The 22,578-nt window shown below is 48.1% G+C and overlaps 1 protein-coding gene across 5 annotated transcripts in view; it reads right to left on the minus strand.

Annotated features, from left to right (window-relative positions):
* The window catches only part of SCMH1 (Scm polycomb group protein homolog 1), a 64,568-nt gene that overhangs the window by 39,068 nt on the left and 2,922 nt on the right, over positions 1–22,578 (minus strand). For 4 of the 5 annotated variants that reach the window (XM_071453419.1, XM_071453423.1, XM_071453422.1 and 1 more), the window contains exons 2-4: positions 10,340–10,446; positions 6,498–6,582; positions 3,842–3,910 (exon numbers count right to left, since the gene is read on the minus strand). In XM_071453419.1, the coding sequence (XP_071309520.1) occupies positions 3,842–3,910; positions 6,498–6,522 (94 nt within the window). In that variant the 5' untranslated portion in view covers positions 6,523–6,582; positions 10,340–10,446. The remainder of the gene's footprint in view (positions 1–3,841; positions 3,911–6,497; positions 6,583–10,339; positions 10,447–22,578) is intronic. The other variant, XM_071453418.1, reaches the window with a different exon arrangement.

Here is a 22,578-nt window from a genome sequence, read left to right on the forward strand (position 1 = left end):
GAACCTTGCAGCATGACATTCACTTGTATTCATCCAAACAGCTCCCGGGAGACCACTGTTTTCAAGGCATTTCAAGAGCAATGGTGGCAGCACAATTAAAGTCAGCCACTGCTTCCCCGACTCAGGCAAGTTCTTAATCAGTCTATTTTCAAAACAAAAGCTACATTAAGAGCCATTTGAGCTACTGCAGCACACACCACACCTCTGAAAACTGAGGCAGTAAGGTCAGCACACATTGCTTCAGTGCTGCCTCATGCACAGAGGAGCCTTCATAATCTACAAGCTTCAAATAAATACAAGGAATGCTGCTTTCTCACCACCTCCCATGCAGATGACTAGTACACTGTTAAAAATAGGGAAAATGAACAGAAAAAATACAGTTTCATTGCCACACTGGCTGAATATTGCTGTTTGCAGACTGACAGCACTCTCCACGCCACAGAGGACTCAGCTCCATCCACTGGCACATATTTTCATTTCAGCCACAGTCTCACACTGGGTGAATGAAGAAATTCAGTGAGTTACTGCAATTATGCTCTCACAAAACCAAAAATCTTCTGCTTTAGTTGAAGATATGATTTTATACTTGGTTCTGTCAATGAAACTCTTTGTATGAATAACGTGGAGAAAACACCCAGGCAAAGCAAAGCCGGGCACATCCCACCCCTTAACTCATCTCAGACTGGGGTGGCCCTTCAGAGGTCATTGTCCCCAGAGCACAGAGGACACCCAGGTGACAGTACTGGGTGAGCAGTGCCAGTGTCAGCCCAGGCCCTGAGCCAGCAGCCTGAACAGGATCAGCTGTGCTTGACAATTTTATTAAAAAAAACCCAAACCAAACAAACTCCCCTCAGCTGGTTTCAATCCATCACTATTAAAAGTTGTCATGGTTTTAATCTTCCCACTTTCCATTCCCTCCACACCAAGCCAGGCCATCCTGCTCCCTGCAGCAGCTCACCCCACAGCCCAGATCCATGCTGCACAACCCCAGTGGGAGCAGAGAATTTCTGACACAGCTGCAGGCCTCTAAAAATAGTGTTTGGACATGGAACTTATTTGAGATTAATTCTAAAGCCTGCTGGGATTCAACCACTGTATGAAGACACACACAGCATTAGAACTGCAGCTTCTCTAGGACCTGAGGGAACAGCATGAAGCTGGGCCAGGGCAGCTGAGGCTGGAGCTCAGGGCAAGGCTCTTCCCCCAGAGGGTGCTGGGCACTGCCCAGGCTGCCCAGGGAATGGGCACGGCCCCGAGGCTGCCAGAGCTCCAGGGATGCCCAGGCTGGGCTTGCTGGGGGCTCTGGGCAGGGCTTGGCTTTGGCATTGATCATCCCTGTGGGTCCCTTCCAGCTCAGCACATTCCATGATTCTGTGAGAGGGAGGGATGGGGGAGAGGAAGGATGGGGGAGAAATTTAGGCAGCGCTGCAGGGATGGCCAGGATGGGGTTGTTGGGGGGTCTGGGCAGGGTTTGAGGCTGCATTGGATGATCCTGTGGGTCCTTCCAGCCCAGGGTGGGGTTGTTGGGGGGTCTGGGCAGAGCCAGGGGCTGCACTGATGATCCTGTGGGTCCCTTCCAGCTCAGGATGTTCTGTGATTCTCTCATTCCTATCAATAATGGTTCTGGTGATTTATTTTGCAAAGAAAAGCAGGAGCAGCAGAAAGACTTCTAAGAAAAGACAGAGCTGATACAGCAGAGTTCAGTACCAGCCATTTCCTTACACACAGGTGGCAGGGCAAGCACAGGTAGAACCTGCACTTCTTTTTCAAGATTACCTTCAAACCAAGGTAAAAACTGCAGACTGCAGTTGGAAGTTGCCACTACACCCTTAGCATGAGAGGAAACCCTGCACTTCAGGCCCTTGTCCCACGTCCCTCTCTGCCTCTCTCCAGCACACTGGATTTTCTTCACAGGAAGAAATGAGAGAAAGACCCTTAAATGAGAAACACCCTGTTTTTGCAACTCCATCTGTGAGCCAAACAAAAGCCAAGGATTGGGAACCCGTGTGAGTCCCTGTGATTTGGCTGTGGAAATGCCACTGGGGTGACTGTCTGTCACTTGTGCTTGCCTTGGGAAAACTCCTTGTCGTGTGCTCGTGCCAAAGGCAGATATTACTTCCAGGCAGAGAGTCACATTTGGGCTCTGATGTCTTAACCTTCAAAAATATTCACTCCAAACAAAACACTCCACAAACCCAAGGGGTCAAACTGCAGTAGTTGTGAACAATGCAGCTCTGCACCCTCATGTTTTGATTTTCTTTATGTTGCATTTAACATTGATCCTTTGCCCAGAATTTAAATGAAGATGGAGTTTCTGTTTATATCTTTAACTGAAGTCTGCTTTGGGCTCCACTAGCATTTTGGCTCCCGAGGGATCATCAATCCAACTGAAACAATACATGTGTGTTTCAGGTCACATCTGTGAAGGAGAACGTGCCCTAGCCAGATCAAGGCATCCCATTAAAGTCTGCAGCCCATATGTGTGGCTGCTAAGGAGCACCAAGGCAGCAGCACATGAAAGCAGCTCTGCATGAAAAGGAGCAGAGCATGGTGTGGGCTGGCAGATCCCAGGTGGCAGTGGCTGTCCCTGATGTCTGAGCATGGCCTCCTGAGGGTCAGCTCTCCCACAGGCTGTCCCACCCTATAGGAGTGTGCCTTCTGCTGACAGAGTGACAAAACTCTCCTCTGTCCCCTCAAAAAGGAAAGAAGCCCACAAGTTTCTCTCCTCCATTAGGTAAATAAAGACACCTCATAGGCCTGGGAGACTTCACCTCAAGCTTAAGGAGAGCAAATTGGACAGAAGCCAAAAAGTCCCACCTGGGCAATTTACTAGAAAAATAATTGAACAAAGAAAATAATCACTTTTGTAAAGTGTGTTACCAGGAGCAAGGACCTCCTGCACCTACCTCAGTTTTTCTCTGTTTGTTATTTTGCCTTTTATTAAACCTTTTTGTTTCCAACACTGCAACAGAAGCCATCCTGCTGATTTTATGCCTCCAAAGGTAGCTGAGCCATCTTGAATATGAGAGTTATGAGACCTGGCTCAAGGAGGCTCCTATACCACAACCCTGCCCCATGCCAGGCACTTTGCTCAGCCATCAATCCAGCTGCACATGCTCCACTGGTAACATGAGCCCCATTGCTCTGTCCTGCTCAGTAAAATGTGACAATGTGTGAGTCAAAACTAACAGCTCTGAAATATCAGGGTGCTGTCTGCTCTGTCCTGCTCTCCTCAGAGGTGTCCCAATGCAGCTTTGACCTGGATTACAGGGTGCTCTGTGCCAGATGCTGCAGTTTTAGCCTCTCACTGTGCAGAATCACAGAATGGTTTGGGTTGGAAGGGACATTAAAGCCCATTCCTTTCCACCTTCCACTGTCCCAGGGTGCTCCAAACCCTGTCCAGCCTGGCCTTGGACACTTCTAGGGATGGGACAGCCACAGCTTCTCTGGGCACCCTGTGCCAGGGCCTGCCCAGCCTAACAAGAATTTATTCTCAATATCCCATCTAACCCTGCTCTCTGACAGTATGATGCTGTTCCCATTGTCCTGTCACTTCAGACCCTTGTCCAAAGTCCCCCTTCAGCTCTCCTGGAGCCCCCTGAGGCACTGGAAGGGGCTCTATGGTCTCCTCAGACCTTTCTCCTCTCCAGACCCAAACCCTCCAAGGATGTGCCCAAGCTTTGGGCAGTGATGAGCTGCTCAGAGTTCCTTGCAGGTGATCACCAATATTCACTGCTGCACCATGCACTTGTCAAAAAAAAAAAAATCTTCAGAAATCACAAAAGGGAGAAGGGAGGGCAAAAAAAAACAAAAGAGGGGAGGAAGAAGGGAGCTCTCTTACCTTGGTACTGGGAGGGAGACTCTGAGGGGCGGCTGTACTTGTGCTTTTTACCATCTTTCCAGTCTATGGCTGAGACAAGAAACAGAGCATTTGTGTCAGGGAAAGGAGCCAGACAATGCACCCCTCTGCACTATCTGTGTTCCAGGCACTTCAGAGCAGAGCAGTGACCTCCCTGTCATGACCCCAGTGACGTGGATGATCTGCCTCTATCTCTGGGTGTGCTCCCTTCCTCTCCACAGCTCATGCAGGCACCTGACAGGAGGTATCCACATCTGCACCTCAGTCCCTGTTTAGTTCCACCAGCCACTGTTCTCCTTCAGTGACAAGCAATAACAAAGAACAGCAAACTCCATCACTTTAGCTGTGAGAAGAAGGGCTTGAGAGGAACAAACATAACAGCCACTAAAAATGGCTCATGTGGATCTTTGGTGCAGAATGGCTCCTTGTGGATCAACTCCAGGTTATTCCACACAAGCAACCTCAGCCCTTTGTGGTGACTTCTCTGAAAATCTGCACAAGTGCCCTCTCCACACAAAACACCAGGTTTCCTTGTGTCCCTTGCAGCTCAGAAGAGAGCACAACAGCAAAGCAGCACCAGCTCTGCAGAGCAGCTCACCTGAGCTGTCTTTGCTCATGATAGCTTTGGGTCTCAGAGCTCCAAAAATTTGAAGATCTCAAGACAGCTCTGGAAAGTGATAGAGCAAAAAGTGGGGAATGCTCATCCTGGCCTCCAGCTCTGTGCCATGGCAGAGTTCACCCTGAGCCAGCTCCTCAACCTGCTGCTGCCAGGCTGGCACCCTGGGATTGTTGCTGCATTCCAGCTCCTTTATTTTACAGACCATTTTTAGGGCTGTTGTAGACAGCAGCTTGGTAGTGCCCTGTGAAATGTGCCTTGCCCCCATGGAAAACAGTTCCTTGTGAAAGCAAAAGGTTTGAAATCTGAGCAGTAGCTGGAAGAGGCAGGCTAAGAGCTGCTTCTAAAGTGGCCTGGGGTGTCTTGATGTGTCTGGAATTGCTTTGGGACAATTATTTTTACAATCTTCTCTTCTTGACATGTTCTTTTCAGCACAATGGACAGGACAGCATGTAGGTTTTATTGCTCTGGAAAGTGATAGAGCAAGAAGTGGGGGATGCCCACCCTGCCTCCAACAGCCTCCAGCCCAACAGAGGGATGCCAGATCAGCATCCCTTAAATGAACACAAGGGACATATGGAGTGTGGCCACAGCATCCCTAGACATGGGCCAGACAAAGAGCCTCCTTGGAGAGACATAAATGAATGAAAAGCATTGAAGGACACCCTTCCTAATAAATGCATTACCACGAGGCACAGCATTGTGCCATGTCCCTAAGAAAGCAAGAATAAAGGACATAAAGTATTTAAGGCAGAGGCAAAAGAGCCCCCTGGGTGGGTAAGGCTCCCCTCAGTGCTGCAGGACAGCTCTAACAGCATCCATGCACTCAAAGGAGCTTCTCACCATACTCTGCAGGTGAAGGTACATTTTGTTCTTAACCTTTAACATGCAAAAATCCTCATTAAGCAGGATACAAAAGCAGCGGAAAGAGAGCGAAACAAGAATTTCCGCAGACAAATAAAGAAACAGAGCAAGTTCAATGCATTATTAAAAAAGCAGGTAAGTAGGACAGAAACCCACATGTGCACAGTGCAGGTGCTGCCTCTGCAAGCCCCAGCCTGGCATTCTGAGCCCAGGTCACAGAGGCAGGCTGGCTGGAGGCTCCAGGAGCACAGAGAACAAGCTGTGAGTGAGGCTGAAGCCAGCCAGCCTGGCCTGGGCCACGCTGCTGACTAATCAACCAGCCTCCTTTATTGCCAAGCCCTCCAGCTGCCTCACAGCAGGGTCTCCCCATTCCCTGCTTTCCTTCATTTATTTTCACTTCATTAAAGGACAAGCAGTGTTAGGAAGAGGATAATGCCGCTGTAAGATGAACCACGACAGAAGCAAAGGAGACATTTAAAAAAAATAAAGGGAGCAGAGAAATCGAGCATAGAAATCTCCTGCAATAAACCTTGGGAGTGTGGAGCAGATGTGAACAAAGAGCTGTGGAGGATGCTCCATCCTCTCCCTTCTCCCTTCCCCCCTCTCCTCCCTGATGAGATCACTCCAGTCAGATGCACATGCATGGCACAGCACTAAAGGAAATCAATATTTCTGTTAAGCACAAGAAGCCAGAGCAGCTCAGCTGCAGGCAGCCTGCTTGGCTTCACCCTTTTTGTTGGGGATGCAGGACCCAGGAAGCACGTGCTGTGTGAGGGGCCAAGGGACTGGGTGGCAGGGGAAGCTCCTGACAGATTTCCTCTCCACAAGGCAGGCTGGTTTCTGGTTTCATGCCTCATTAGAGGGGGAGCCTGTGCCAGCTCAGGCAGTTTGCCTCATGCTGGGAGCTCTGCCAGATGGTGCCCTGGGTTCTGCAGGGCACCCTCCATGAGCTGCAGGGATGCCCCTAAAAAGGACTCTCCTCTTCCTGTCACAGAGGGGATTGATGAACTGCTCTCTGCACATGGATTGAGAAACACAACTCAGTTTTTGGGCTTCCAGCCACATCCCTTCAGCTCCCACCCCACTGGCAGCCCCCTGAGGCACTCAGGCCGTGCCAGCTCACTGCAGGGCCCTTGGCTGTGCCAAATCACTGCTCACCTTTCTGAGGGCCTGGTTTCCGCATTCTACCACCTGCTGCTGGCCTTATCCTGGGACTGGGCTGCTCTTACAGAACTGAAGATGTCTAGGACAAAAGAAATAAAGATGAGAAAATTCCCCATTCTGGAGCACACAGTCATCTGCAGCATTAACTCATCACACAGTGGAGGGAAAAACACATTCTGTCACCTGGGGTAGCACAGAACACACAAAACTCATTTTACCCCCTGAAACTACAAGACTTTCTCCAATTTGTGGACAACACCAAATTCATGGCAGCAGGAGCAGCATGAGTAAGCACAAGGAGCACATGGCTGTCTCTGTGCTAACCCTACAGTGAGTGGGTCCAGAGCGTGTGTGTGGAAGGAGGGGCTGCCCCCACTCACTAACAAAGGGAGGCAGAGCTGGAATTTATGAAAGAAAACACATGGAAACATAACATTAACTCTGGCAAAGCACACAGCAATCCCCAGCTTGCCACTTACAATTCAAATTGCTCACAGCAGTTCTGGGGAATAAGGATGAGAAATTGGACAATGACCCAGGAAATACTTTTGCTGTTAGTACTGCCATGAGTGTCCAAGTTGTGCTGCATTTTTTGTTTTCCTGGTTGCAGAAAAACCGACTGGACTGTGCCCAACAAGCAAAAGCATTTGCATTCTTGTTATAAAGAAATATTCCTGAAAAATCAGAGCTCCTGGGAGATGTGTGGTGGTCATGTACAGGGACCCAGTGCTCCAGCACAAGCACTCCCACAGGGCAGGGCCTGCCACACCCAGAAAGCCCTGCCAAGCCCTGCCACAAAACATCCAAATGAATGGCTGAGCCACAAACCAGCCCTTGGGAAAGCCACGAATAGCATGTTTGACACTCCACTAACTAATGAAAGATTAATTGTATCAATATAATTCCATTTTGTTCACAGTGGGGCAGTCAGGAGAAGGAGGAAGCTGTCTCAGGACGCAGCGCTGAGTAGCTGCTTAAAGGTTATTTACAGATCCAACTTGGCAAGAATTTGGGGTTTTGAAAACCAGGCTTTTTCGAAATGTAAGAGAAACAGAGTTTAATTTTCTGTAACAGCTCTACTAACTACAGCCTCTTTACATGCAACACTGAGCAATACTCTGAGAAGAAAAATACTGCAAGAATATTAAATACTAAAGGAAAAAAAAATCCTGGCTGTTTTTTTAATCCAAATCAAAAGGTGCACAGTAGTCACTTATTGCCTCTCTCCTAAATAGTGTGTGTCTGTACACACTTGTGAAAGGAGTAAAGTTGGTTTCCCTTTCAATAGCAGAAAGTAACCTACATGTGAAAGGTTATTTACAACTTTTAAAGCTTCTTTTCATAATTTTCATTAAAGACTAGCAGTCCTGGCAGGAAAAGTCCCCTAGACATAAAAACCCAGGCTGAAAGCTGTTTATATATAAAGGCACCAGACAAGCATTCGCCATCTCTGGCTCTGCCCCTCTGCTGTCTGTGGGACTTTCTCAAGTACCCACACACATAAATCTCATGGCACAGGAGTTCCTGTGCCCCTCTGAGGGCTTCTGAAAAGCTGCTTCAGCCTGAGCACCTCAGGGCCCTGCTGGCAGGGATGTGTGAACCCTTCCCTTCCAAAGTATTGGGAGAAAAAACATTGTGACTGTGTTTGAGAAACATTGTGACTGTGTTTGAGCTGCTCAGACAGGGTTTGTGAAAGGTTATGGCCCAATAACCCTAATGAGGCTAGGAGGACCTTGTCACCCTCCACAACTCCCTGACAGGAGGGGCAGACAGGTGAGGGTCAGTTCTCTTCAAGGGAACAAGGGACAGTTCAAGAGGAAACAGCCTCAAGATGTGCCAGGGGAGGTTCAGGTTGGACATCAGGAAGAATTTCTTCACAGAAAGGGGTGTCAAGCATGGGAATGGGCTGCCCAGGGAGGTGGTGGTGTGCTGAGGAAGTGTCTGGATGTGGCACTAGTGCTCTGGTGTGGTGGACATGGTGGTGCTCAGTCTTGATGATCTTGGAGGTATTTTCCAACCTTAATGATTCTGTAATTCTGTGATCCTGATAAAGCACAGAGCTGACTGCTGGTATCCCTCAGCCAACACTGCAGCAGGCTCTCAGCAAGATCTCATGTCATGGAAGAGAATCAAATGTTGTAAATGTCCAATTTAAATAAATAAATAAACAAATGGTGACTCTTCCCCAAAGGAGGAGACTTAAGCTGCATGGGGAGTCCCACTTTGCTGAGAGCCACATGAATGCCAGCTCAAGGACACTGCACTCTAAAATATGCTTCCAAGAAACTGCCCAAATGTGACAGCCCCAGCCTGACTCCTGCCAGCCTCCATGAGCCTCTGACACAGCTCTGCACCACCCAGATTCCCCCTACATCTCACAGCACAGGGCAGAAACACGTGGGTTAATCCTGCAAAATCATAACTCAAGGGAAAAAAAAACCCAGCAAAATAATTTTGAGTGCTCAGAGTCATGTAATGCCTAGAGAAGAGGCAGAGCCAAACTCCATGATGCACAGCTTCAGCCTGCCTGCCCCAGAGGCAGCTGGACCTACAGCCAGATGGGAGCCACCAGCCTTGGTGCATCCCAGGGACAGTTCCTGCCCTAGGATGCAGGGATGCCCTTCTTCAGCCATGGAGACAGGCACTGTACAATCACAGCTGGGAGGGATCCCCAAGGATCACCAAACCCAGCTCCTGGCCTGTCACAGACACCCCAACAGTCCCAGCACCCTGGGGGTGTCTGAGAGCATTGTCCAAATGCTCCTGGAGTGCTGGCAGGCTTTGAGTCATGACCATTTCCTGGGGAAAGAACCTTTTCCTTACATCCAGCCTGACCCTCCCCTGCCACAGCTCCAGCCACTCCCTTGGGTCCTGTCCCTGGTCACAGGGAGCACAGACAGGAGCTGCCCCTGGGCTTTACTAACACAGGGCTTGGGAATTGATCGTTTCCACTGACTGTAATTTATGGTTGCCCAGAGGAGCTGTAAAATCTCCACCCTTGGAGATACTCCAAACATCAGCAGCTCCCTCCCCTGCCAGCCTGATCTCACCTTGTAGCTGGCTCTGACTTCAAAGTCAGCCCATCTCTGCATGCAGCATTGGACCAGACAACCTCTGAAAGCTCCTTCCAGCCTGAAACAGCCAGGGACTTCATCTCACTGGATGGCAAGAGGAATCACTCTACAGGTTTTGACAAGGCTGAAATGCCCCAGTGAGGAGAATTCAGTGTAGAGAGAAGAAAGTCAAAGGCAGAACAGACAAGCCCACAGGCACCTGTGGACAGGAGCACCATGGTACCAATGGATGCGACCTTTACTCCATTCAGGGACTGAAGATTGAAAAAATGTGAAAGTAATAAATAGCAGAAAGTACAGACTGGTACCCAAGGGGCAAAACCAGGCTACCCACAGAGACAGATCTTCCAGAATCACCTCAGGCACAAACATGCCCCTGATGAGGACCTCCTGGCTGGATCCATGGCACAAAGGACACAATCTTACTGTTGCATCAAATAAAAAGCCTTTGAGATTGCCACAGCCCAGCACACGCTGCAATGCTCCATCTCCAGAGCCTGACACTTGCACAGAGCTGCACACCAGAGTTCAAACTCCCCTTGTTTTCAAAAGCTGTGTTTCTCCTGCTTGTGGAGATCAAGATAATCTCCCAAGTATGAACTACAGCATTACAGAGTGCTGGTTTCCAGAATTCATAACCTGAAAGGACAGATCAATGTGCAAATTCATTTCAGCAGGATGAACGTAAAAAGACCAACTAATTTGCTGCCTTTAGTAGCAGATGAAGTTCCTCTCCCAGAGTTTCAAACAACTTTCACTCACCGAGATATCAAAAGTGCCAAGGGCTCCACTGAACTGTCATGGGCTCTAGTTCCCCATCACTCCTACAAGACAGCAGAGTCAGTACAAACACTGCGGCATAGCAAAACCTGAAAGCACAGAGACAAAATGAAAAAGTTTGCATTTAATTGCAGAAAGGCTAAGTTACCAGCTGCATTATTCATGTTCATATTTAATTCATTTAAAACATCCAAATTTAAATTTAAAGACAGCTGTAACAAACATTCCCACTTGCACTCACAAAGCAGCACAGAACTTGACACAATTTAAGTTCAGCTTGCAGTGAGTACACGGGACTGCGGCTGTTAAACACCTTTGATATGAGTAAGATCACATCAACTGAGCTGATAGAAACTAGTTCAGCTTTTGTAAAATGAAACTATCACACAAAGGAGGATTGAAAAGACTAGACCTGATTAGTAATGAAAAGGAGAGAGACCACAGGAGAGGCATATAAAATAATGAGTAGCATGAAGAGAGAGAACTGGGGACTCCAAATTATCCCTTCCCAGTGCAGCAGAGCAAACCTACAAAAGTAAAAAACCCCCAAGTATATAGCAGAGAGAAGGAGCAGTTCATTGGAAATTAATAGACATGCAACTTCCTTATGGAGGAAGTTATCAAGAGAAGTAAAGGAGTAACCTTAGAAGTGACAGACATTGAAAAGCAAACCAGCATTTGTAAGGGTATCAAAGCATGAGACCCATGGGCCATCAGTACCCAGGCCCCAAGAGCTGAAGGCTGGGTGCCCAGCCAAACCCTGCCCACCACATCACTGCCTCTGAGGCAAGGAAAAGCTGAGCTCCTGCCCTCCTGCCAGGCTGCAGACCCCAGCTCAGGACATGGTTTGTTCACAGCCTGGGGAGCCCTGTGCTGGCTTACACTGAGATTCACACCTCTGATGCATTTTCCTTTTTCTCAGGCAGGCAGGCAGGGCTGGAAGAGCATCCCAGGGCATCCCCAGCTCCTCCAGCACTGCACAGCCCGCAGCAACACTGTGGAAATGCATCTTAATCTAATTAAGTTCTCCCCCCACTGCTCTTGCCAACAGGCTTTTCCAAAAGCTCATCCCTAAGGGTAGTCAGATTCAATTTACCTGTGCCAGATTGGAAGGCAACTGCAGGGTTACAGGGGAGCCTACTCTGCAATATTCTTCCACAAAATGTGGCAACTGCAATATCAGTAAAACAAAAATGAGAAAATGTGGATGGAAGATGCTGTCCCATCTTTCCAGCCCTCATGAGATGCATGTAATCCCTTTATCTCCAAAGCCTCTGCTCCTTCAGAGTGCATAATTATCAAAGGAGTTAGAGCTGAGGCTCTTAATGTCTCTTCTAGGCACTTCTTTGTTCCACTCAAGGCACCAGTCACAACTGAATTATTTCCTGGGGTTGTTTGGACTTCCTATTATACAAGGGTGATTCTGGTGAACCTTGGGATGGAATCCAAGTCGGATCTCAGCACTCCCATGTTTGATTGAAAGGGAACCTGAAGGTTTGCTGACAGCGTGCCAAGCTTCAAACCTTGCTGGACAATGCCACTGCCAGCAGGCCAGAGGCTTTCAGAGACAAGAGGAAGAAAACCACCAGCAGTGAAGCTGGAAAATGGTTTTATTAGGTCAGATACATACCCACAGATTAGGACTGGGGGAAAAAAAAAGGAAACTTTGCATATTGACAGAGGACTGTGAGAATAACGCTTCTTGGAAATCCCATGGGGCTGCCACAAGAGAATCCTGACAGTTTCTCATGATGCAAAGCGCCTGCAGTCATTGATTTGTTCCCCACAAAAGCACAGGTCTGGAGCACCACAACCACTGTAGCCACTAAAAATCCCTTCCATGTAACCTCTGCTTCAGCTGAGGTATTCTTCACAGCGATGTTTCCATCAAACACCATCAATGTTTCCAGCAGTAAAGAGCTGTCCCTTACAAATTCCCTCAGGAAATGTGAGGGCAGCCCTGTAAGCTCCTGCCTGTCAGGGGTGATGGCAGTGCTGCCATTCCAGCCTCCCTGCTGCAAATGCTTCAGCTCCATGCTGGAAGCCCCTGTGTGACTACACAGGCACATCCAGTGGCATCCCAACCCAAGCAGAAAATCAGGCACAGCAGAATTACAGAATATCCTGAGCTGGGAGGGATTCATAAGGATTAATTCATGTGAATTACAGAATATCCTGAGCTGGGAGGGATCCATAAGGATGATCAATTCCAACTCCTGACCACACAGGACACCCCAACAATCCCACCCTGTCCCTGAGAGCATTTTCCAGATTGAGCTTTGGCAGCCTTGGAACCATGACCATTCCCTGGAAGCCTGTTCAGTGCCCCACAACCCTCTAGGGGAAGAACCTTTCCCAAACTCAGCCTGCTTGCTCATTTAACAGCTTTTTTGCCATTTTTAATTTCTATGCTGCAGAAAGAAAAGCACTTTCAGCCTACATGAGAAATCAGAAGAATGTCAGCACACGATCTGACTCCTCCTTTAGTTTTCACACCAGACTCAGCTCCTCTGATTTCTGCCTGACCTGTGGACACCAGAACTTTTGCTGGTCTAAAGCACAGCTCTTGCTCTCTCAAGGCATGCTTTGATGAGCCAGCTGACTGACCCCTTTCCTTGGCAGAAGCCAAAGACCAGCTCCCAGCACTGAGCATCAGCCTCCTCAGAGCCAGACATGCAGGCAAGGATCCTAAACCAAAATGCCAGATGGATGTTTATGTGGGACCTGGAGTAAACCCTCAGGAGTGATCAGCTTCCCAGGTTGAAAAGGTGAGTCAGAATTTATCCTAAACAATGATTTTAGCTCCTTCCACCTCCCTGCTACCATCCTCCTGAGCAAGACTGGAGTTTTATTTCTCCTGGTCAGTGCAAAGTCACATTTTTGGCAGCTCCAAACAAAGGCTGATAAAGACACAGCATCTCTGGAAGCACCTCCCCTCATCAGATCAGGAGAGCCCTTACATTCACACCAGGGAATATTTCTAAATAACACTGTACAATGAATGCTGGTATTTCCATCTGCAGTACTGATCCCCTTGTGTGATCTGAAATACCTGACTGGCTGTAAACCATTATTCCTCCTTCTACCAGAAGGATTTTCTGTTATTTCCAACATCTCTCATTCTCTGGAATTAATTTTATCCTTCTATCATGTAAGAAGTGGACTGATGAACTCCAGACCTCATGACAGGCTCCTCACAAACACATTCTTGTGTTAACACACTGAGGTGTCTCGAAGATGTGATCACAAGGAACACACTTCCCTCAGCCCCTGAGCCAAGTCTCACGGGATTACATATTTTAAAAGACAAAAACATGTGAAAAACTTGGATATACCATGTTTCTACAATGAAAATATTGATTTTATGACTTCCTTTTGAACACCTTCAGGTTGGTGGGGAGAGAAAATAAGTCAGCTCCCCAGGAAATGGCAGCTGGACCACCAGACACTGCTGAGTCAGGCTCAAGAGATCACCCTCAGGGTGAGTACAAATACCACAGAGGAACCACCACTGTGAGCAAAGCTACAATAGTTACCACTGCTCATGACTGTGGAAGAAATGAAATAAAACCTTGCAGGATTTCAGTAATGATTTCTTTTCTATGCAAAAATAAACCCAAAAAACCAACCCACACACACACAAAAAACCCCAACCATAACCAAAACCAAAAAACAAAACTAAAATAAACCCAACATAACCAGCATGGGCCTTGGATCAAACCAAAAACATCCTGACATGTATCACTGTGAGCAGATCTTGCTCTCCACAAAGACTGAAGAGGCTGCAGTAAAGACAACATATTTGGCACACTCCAGGAACAGGATACCAGGCTGAGAGAAATGGAGAGATGAAGAGATGAAAGGGCTTCAAATAAAAGACAAATAAGATATCTGACTTGAGTCTGCTAAAGGAAGCCCCTTAACAGGATGAATTTTCTCAGTACAGACACGTTTACTGATGAGCTGGGAGTTTCAGCTCCGTGGTTGCCATTTCTGTAGTGAGGGGGGTGAGCACTCCAGCCCTGCAAATCCTCCTTGGAAAGATGGGGCTCGATGCTGTAAGAAGTCCACACACTGCTGAAAAATCAGAGCTGCTTTTAAGACTGGCATTGGTTTCCAACCCACTCAAATAGAAAGAAAGCAGTGCAAAACCTAATGCAGGGAACATGGAGTCATGGAGTGGTTTGGGTCAGAAGGGAGCTCAAAAATCCTTTTGTTTCAACCCCCTCGACATGGGCAGGGATTGACAGCCCTCACAGCATCCTGTGCTGCTCCTCCCCAGACAGGACCATGTCCAAGGCTTGGAGCCAGTGCCTGGGCTGCCTCCCACTGCAGTGGCCCACCTTGAACTCGTGCTGATGTGGCACAGGCCTTATCTAATCACACAAATCCCCTGGGGGTAAGGAAGCTTCACTGTGCTCCAGAATTATTTCAGCAAGTCCTTCATGGCTGGTCCTACTGCTGAAGTCACTTTGAGGTTCTCCCTCTGAGCTGAGCAATGCCCATGTCCCACATCCCTGTGAGAAACATGCCACCAACATCACTGCTCTCCATGACTGCTCTGGAGGAGTTCTGGGAAAAGCTGCAGATCTCTGTTTCTTGGTGTTAAGCAGAGACATTTCTGACTGTACCTCCACAGAGCTCTCCCAAATGCACTGTAACAAAACCCAACACAGAGATCTGCTTTTTGGGCAGGTAAGGTGCCTGTTACATAGAGAAAAGCAAAGCACTGATGGCCTTCAGTGCCAGTTGGGAAGAACATGCCAAAGCAAGGAACTGAATCTGTGTGCCCAAGGCTGCTGTTTCTATCACTGAACCATCTGTGTTACAGCTATTTTGTGTCAGCAGGACTCCCAGAGCTAAAAGTTAAAGTCTCCAGACTTTAGAAGAGGAATGGCCCGGGTGTTAGACTGGCACAGCAGTGTACCCAATCCACTGAGGACAGCTAGAAGTAGAGAAGATTTATCACACATGGGGCTCTGGCATATTCTGCCCATTCCCTGACACCCTGGGAATGGGAACCAGCCCACAGGCCAGGTTTGCAGGTACCTGAGTTTCCTCTCATGGCAATCCCAGAACATGGAGAGGTGCAGGACATGGCACACCCCACACTCCTGTGCTGGGTCATGCCCCCTTGCCTGGGGACAAGCTGGAGGGTGAAGCTGGTGCTGCAGGGCACCCTGAGGGTGCACCAGCCCGTGCAGGCATAGTGGGAAGGCCAAACTGATGCAGGCAGTACAGAAAGTTTTGCAGCAACGTGGCTATTTCAGCCTGCACTGAGCCACATGCCAAAGCTAAGAGCTATTACTGAAAGCAGATGGCTTACAGGAGACCCTGAAATGGGATTCTGCCCAGGGCACTTACACAGTCACCCCTCACAAAAGCACACAATAGGATGCTTCAAGGTCTCTAAATAAGAATTTAAACAGGAGTACATTAAAAACCAGTGCATGGTTTCCATATCACCCCCAGACAGGCTAGTACAGCCCCCCTTGCACAGCCAGCTGTGGCTGCTTTCCCAGACAGCACTTACAGGGGTGATGGATGTGGCCCCAGAAAGGCCTCCAGTGTGAAAACTCTTCATGGTTCACACCCAGTAGATATATGTATGTATAACACGTTTAATCAACCTTATCCTTAATTCTCTACTGGACTCTATTAAAAAATGAACTCTTTATGGCATGGAAGATATGGAAGGACAATGTATTCCTATGGAAGGGGAAACAGGAGGCAATCCAGAAGGAAAGGACTGACTTCCAGTTGTGTCTCTATTGGAAATGTCAAGACAGACTGTGCAGTGATGCTGCAAGCAGGATGTGAGAATTCCTCAAAGAAAATTTTGCATTAACTATTTCTAGTAATGTAAGTTTGATAAAGTTTCAGCAGAACATCCTCAGGAGACCATGAGCAGGGAAAGGCAGCTTGAGGGGGAATAAAAAACCAAAGGGATGGTAATTAGGGGACACAACAGAAATGTAAATGAGGAAAACTCTGCAAAGAGAGGGGAAGGAGATGACCCAATCCCTTAAAGTAAGTACCCTGTATCTCACAAGCACGAGGGAGGAGGGTGATCCCCAGGGAGAGACACACGGGGCAAGGGTTTCCACTGAAATGGCAGGGAGGGAGATGAGAGCTCAGGGAGCAGAGCAGAACAAACCAGCCCTGAAGAAAAGGTGAGGGACAAAATCACCACCCTCTAATGAGCTAAATACTGAGACATGGGGGATGATGATGGTTACATACACTTACAATTACATTTTCGTTCTCCTTTCCTTCTATAACCAACCCCAAAAATTAAATGGAATGCTTAGCAATATCCCCTGGGAAAATACAAGGATGACAATTCATCCTCAAGCCTCACATGGCATCAAAGCAATCGCTGAGGATGTTACTGGAATGCCTGAAGTGCTCTCTTTCCTCATCCAGCACAAAGGAATGACCTTCCAAGGAGTTGAGCATTTCTTACCTTCCTGAGGTCCAGCACCAACACAAACATCTCCCTCCTGACAAAGAGGAGGAGGAGGGAGGGGGGCACAACTCCAGTCACACTCAAGGCTGAATCCTTCATAGATCCACATACAAATGCCTGTCCCTGACTCAACATCCACACAGCCAACCTTCCCAAACCTTCCAAATGCAACTCCCTCTGCCCTCCCTCAGAGGAGACCCCTTTAATGTGTGTGTGTGTGTATATATAAAAATCTACCCTTAGAGTGACACAACCCAGGGTCTCCCTGGCAGGAAGCACAGCCAGACTCCCCTCCAACCCTTCCAGCAGCTGATTCTTCTTATGCAAACAAAGGACAGATGAGGGATAGTTCCTACTGATCTGCCCCATCTGCTAAAGAAATGAAAAAGATAAAATCTCCAAAGCCTCAGGGTATGGAGCAGAGCCACAAAACCTGGATTTACCCTTTTGGAGCGGAAGAGGAGTCAGTCTCTGCTGCTTGGAGCACTGAGACAGAGATAATCCAGCCCTGAGAGGGGATGTCTGGGGAGGGAAGGATGTGAAAGGATCATTCCAGCCCAATCAAGGCAAAGGGCTGCCCAGGAGAAGAGCTCCTCAAACTCACTGTACCCCGAGGGAATGGTGTGCCAGGGCAGGAAACAAGTATCATTGTTTTATTTTCTCACCCATGTAGAGAGATATTAATTCATCTATTTCTTAGGAAAAAGAAAGGAAATTGTTACACTGCAACATGTTAAGAGAAACCAGCAGAGCCAGGCTCACTGAGGATGGGTATTAATTACTGCTTGCTATTTTTAATCTGTGTATAACTCTGGTCTCATCTGTGACTTAAGATAAAATCCCAGTATTCAAAACCATGTATCTACTCAAAGAGAAATATCCTCTACCGGGTACAATGTCTGGATACAGAAAAAGTATAACATGCCTATCAAAATTACACTCAATTTTAATAACAAAAGAAAGAACAATCTAGACGTAGACAGAAATATTAGCTCAGGAGAATTACTCCCAGAGAGGAAAAATCACTAGCCAGTTCCTTCAGGAAACCCTGAACAGATTGCTGTTAATTATGTAAAGAAAAAGTTGTTAGGCTGCTTTACATTCCTGAAGGGCCAAGAGTTTGGACAACTAAAAAATATCTTGTGAGGCCCTTCACTGTTTTCTGTGCAACACACAGTAGATGCCAATAAAAAACCCAAATCATAACCACAAGCAACCAAAAGTCCATCCTGCAGCTCTGCAAGTATGTTCAGTGTCTGCCAAGGAGCTAATGAAAACAAGGCACTCTTACAGACTCTATCTGCTTGACATTCAAGTACCTGCTGGACATTTTGTACAGCTCATAAAGCCATAAAATATCACAGGGCATTTACAGATTTTCCAGCTGACAACAATATGAAATAAGTGAGCAGCCCCAGAACACACTGAGTCCTCTGGTCAGGCACAAGATAATGCTGAACAGATACCACTACACACACACACACACACATATATATATATAATATATATAACTGGAGACTCTGCCAGCAGTGTGCAAGACATGACCAAAGCTCATGGTGATGGAAAAGGAGTCAAGATTCAAAGCCCCCCCATAATGCTGGAACAACAGTGGCACTGCCCAGATCTACAGTGCAGGGCTTGGATAATGCCCAAGGCAAACAAGTTCCTCCTGCCCTCTCCAGGCACAGCAATTCAAGTGAGCTGCTACCTCCTGCCATGCTGGAGGAGATGTGGCACTGCACAGCCAGGTAAGGGTTCTCCAGTGTGGGGCTGTGGCAATGACAAATGACCTCAGGAGTCAAGTGACAAGCCAGGTCAGCCAGCTGCCACGGTTTACCCCACTTGTGGGAAGAGTTAAGGGCTCCAGGTGAGCCCTTAGGTGGTGGAACTGATACCTGCTGCCCACCACTGGCCAATATCCTCTGCACATAACAAGCAGGACAGCATTTTTCTTCTCTTGGTAGCTCGCCAGAAGAGAAGGTGAAATATCAAAATGATAGGGTTAAAATATAGCAATACCAGCCTGAAATCAAGCAAAGCTCCTTAATCTTAGAATAGTCAGGCACTGGAGTGAATTGCTGAGGAAGGAGGAATCACCATCACAGGAAATCTTAGAACACCCTAGAGAAACCTCCAGGAAACATTATGTATGGGTGATCCTTCAAGGTCACTTCTAGAAACACTGAAACCACAAGACTTTCTGCATAGGTACCTCCCTGATCACACAGCCACTGCACAATTTTAATGGCCTGCAGCATCTAAGATTTGCTGTAAAAAGACAAAAAAAAAAAAAAAAAACAAAACCCAACCACAGTCAGCGTACAGAGAGCAGCAGTCTCTGGGCTGTGTGAACAGCCACTCAACTTATTTTTAGAAAGTAGAATTGGTACAACTTCCTCCTCGGTCCACATCAGACTCCATCAGCTCTTCTGCTTGCTCTCTACTCCACTAACGAGTACAGAGCAGAAATTTCTCCTACCTTATGCATTGCAGCTGGGCAGGAAAGGCACGAGTGGGGAGCGAGGGGCCCTGCAGCAGTGAGTGCAGGGAGGCAGCACTGCTGGGAGATGCCCAGGACTCTGCAGAGCTCCCCCAGTGCATTCAGCCTGAGCTCAGGTAGCCACCCTCACCTTGAGCCATCACCTCTGCAGTCCAGCTGGTACCAGGGACATTCAAGTGCACTGTGGGGACATTTTGTGCCACCCAGAGCCAGAGCTGAGCCCAGGTTCCTGCCCCAAAGTCCCTCCCCCCTGAGAAGAGCTATGGAGTAACCATCCACTACTGATTGTCTATGAAGAAGACAACTCCAGAAGTTAATTAATTCCTTCTAACTACCATAGGAGTGGCTGGAAGTGAAATACAAGTCCAGCATAACTCAGCAGAAATCCTGGCTTTTACTAAGGAGCCAAAATACTAGCTGTAGACAGGTCAGAATTCGATTATATGTGATTATATGTGGGTTGCTTTTGAAAAATCTCTGAATATTTAAGATGGATACATACATGTAAGGCTGTCAATGACAATGAGCCACCCTAAAGTTGCTGCTCATCCGTGTCCCCCACGGTGTCTGCAGCCCAGCCTGGCCCCTGGCCTGGCCTGGCTTGGCTTCCCCACAGCTGCAGGGACACAGGGAGGGCAGCAGGCCCTGGCAGCAGCCCAGGGAGGCTCCCCCAGGCAGGAGGGAGCGAGGGGGAGCAGGGAACACAGGCTGCCCTGCTGCTCACCGCAGACACAGCTGGACACGCATCCATCCCACTGCCGAGGGCTCAGCATGGGGGGAGGAGGAGGCAGGGGCTGCTCCAAACGGGAAAGGGAGGGAGGCCAGGAGCAGGGACACCCTGCAGCAGTGGCACAGGGGAGGCCAGAGCAGATGGAAGCTCGTCAGGCACTGGCAGCAGGTGTTCCAGCATGAGGTGACTGCAAGCAGCAGCCGATGGGACCGTGGCTCACTCAGTGGAGCACAGATGGGCTTCACCCTGTGCAGCCTCTGCCAACACTGAACTCAAACATTTTAAGTGTCCCCCATCTCCCCCTCAAGCACAAACCCCATTTTTCCTGGCAGGATCTCTTCCTGTGGTCAAACATCAGCAGCACCCTGAGGAATCAGAAGGGTGCACCTACTTCTCTCCACCCCCAAGCAAACCGCAGCGGATGTCACTCCAGAAATGGGTGAACCAAACTTGTTGCCCTGCCACAATATCCAGGAGAAAGGACCTGGATCAGTGTCCAGTGAAACCTGGAAGGGCCAGGAGAGAGGAAGAATTGCAGGAAACCCAATGGGCAAAGATTGAACTTCACAGATGTCCACTACCATCTACTCCTACAGTTTCTGTTGCTGAAAACAAACCCCAGCCACAGGGAGGTTTCTGGGCTGTTCCCACTGTGGCAGCCTGGAAAATGTACAAGCTAATTGGAGCTGGGTAACCCCGAGCACACTGGCTGGGAGGAGGCACCTCCAGCAGGAGTTTCTTTTCCTCCTGGTGATAACACCATTCAATTTCTAATACAAACAGAAAAAAAACTTCTGAGCAAGAAATGGAGAGCGGCAGAAGCACAAGCTTGTGCCAGGGAAAAACAGTCCTGCCTGAATTCCCACGTCAGCTCCCTTGTGCTGGCAATGACCACACTGACTGTGCTCTGTTTCCTCATCTCCAGTGACATATTACCAACCAGGCTGTGGAGCTGCAGGGGCCACTTCCCTCTGCTGATCAAGGCAGCTCTGAGGAAGCCAAGTGCTTTAGATTCATTCCCCAGACATCACCTGTCCATCTGGCCTGTTGGACGAGGCTGCCACGCAAACAGCAGAGGCAGCAAAACAGACATTCATCTTTTCCTTCAGTTCTCAGCCAAATTCTTGATTTTTTGCTCAGGATGAGTCTGCATAAAAGTGTGAGATTCAGCCCAGTGAGAGCAGAGGCACACACAAACTCTGCTTAAATCCCTGCTAGAGAGGCAGAAACATTTGGTAGTGAAGACTGCAAACTGTGTATCACAGTGTCTAAATCTGCTAGAGGTGGTGTGTGTAAGAAACCTCAGTAAAAGAGCTAAGTATTACTCTGTTTTTTTAAGGGAATTGAATGAAAATAGAGATCTCTGGGAATTAAGTGTTTTCAGCAGCAGCCAGGCTGCAGTGATGTCCCTGTACTGATCTCTCCTTCTGCTCACAATTGAAACCACCTCTGAAATGTCCTGCTAAGGGAGAATGCCACCCAGGACAGAGCACAGCTTTACAAAGAGGAGGAGGTGCTGATCTCCGGTGCTCAGGTGTCCCCACCGCTCTGACACCACTAGTTCAGGCCACTGGATTTGTTCACTCCAAGCCCAGTGAGAGCTGGTGATACACAGGGAAGATCTCTTGTGCTTCCTGCTGCTCTCAGACTTGCACTATCAGGTTAAACATAGTGCAAATGTTTTATAACAGCTTCCACTGGTAGATATTTAAGCTGGGGAAGAAAGGGATTTTTTACAACTGTATTAAAGCCAGAAAAAGCATTTCCTTTAGGATTAGGCTGTGCTATCTTGTAAATGAAGTGGGATGAAACATTTATGTCCCAGCTTGGAGTGCAGGTGCTACATCTGGATGTAGTGCTGGGGTGAAGGAGGAGTCAGAGCCACAGTTCTGCTACACTGAGAGTTCAATTGTGGAGATAATTTTTACCTTGGCATGTCTCTGAATTATATATATGCAGGAGATTAACCACCTCACAGGAGAAGCTGGCAGCCAAAGTTGCTGCTCTGTCCTCAATGCATCTTCCCTCACTTGTCAGGGATTCCTCCTTGTCAGGAAACTTCTCAAACATAAATGGATGCATAAAATTCTCAAAATGTTTTTGTCTCATTGCAAAAACTGAATTGCAGTAGCAGGCAAGGAAAAGGAGAAAAGACAGGGTGGAAGATGCAAACATTACAGCTCAAACAAGAGCCCCAGACACAGCAAGGTTTAACTCAGTGCAGCTCTGAGCTCATGTTGCTAGCATGCTACTCCAGATTTGCAAACAGGAGCTCACCAAGCACGCCAAGTCCTGCCACAGACACACAGTTAACAGCACAAACAGGCAAACATATGATCTGCATTCCTTGTCACGTAACAGTGCTGAGATGTACCCTAAACGGGGTCCTTTGGGCCCAGCTTCTTACAGCTGCTGGGCAGAGTCCTGTTCTGACTGACCACAGCACTTTAGGTGAAGTGTGAATGGGAGCAGAACCCAAGTCAGAGACAGGGGTCAGCTAGGCTGACATGCCCATGTGAGAA

This window comes from Agelaius tricolor, unplaced genomic scaffold (genome assembly GCF_023055355.1).
Source record: "Agelaius tricolor isolate 1412-34295 unplaced genomic scaffold, bAgeTri1.0.p SCAF_36, whole genome shotgun sequence".
NCBI classification, from domain to species: domain Eukaryota; kingdom Metazoa; phylum Chordata; class Aves; order Passeriformes; family Icteridae; genus Agelaius; species Agelaius tricolor.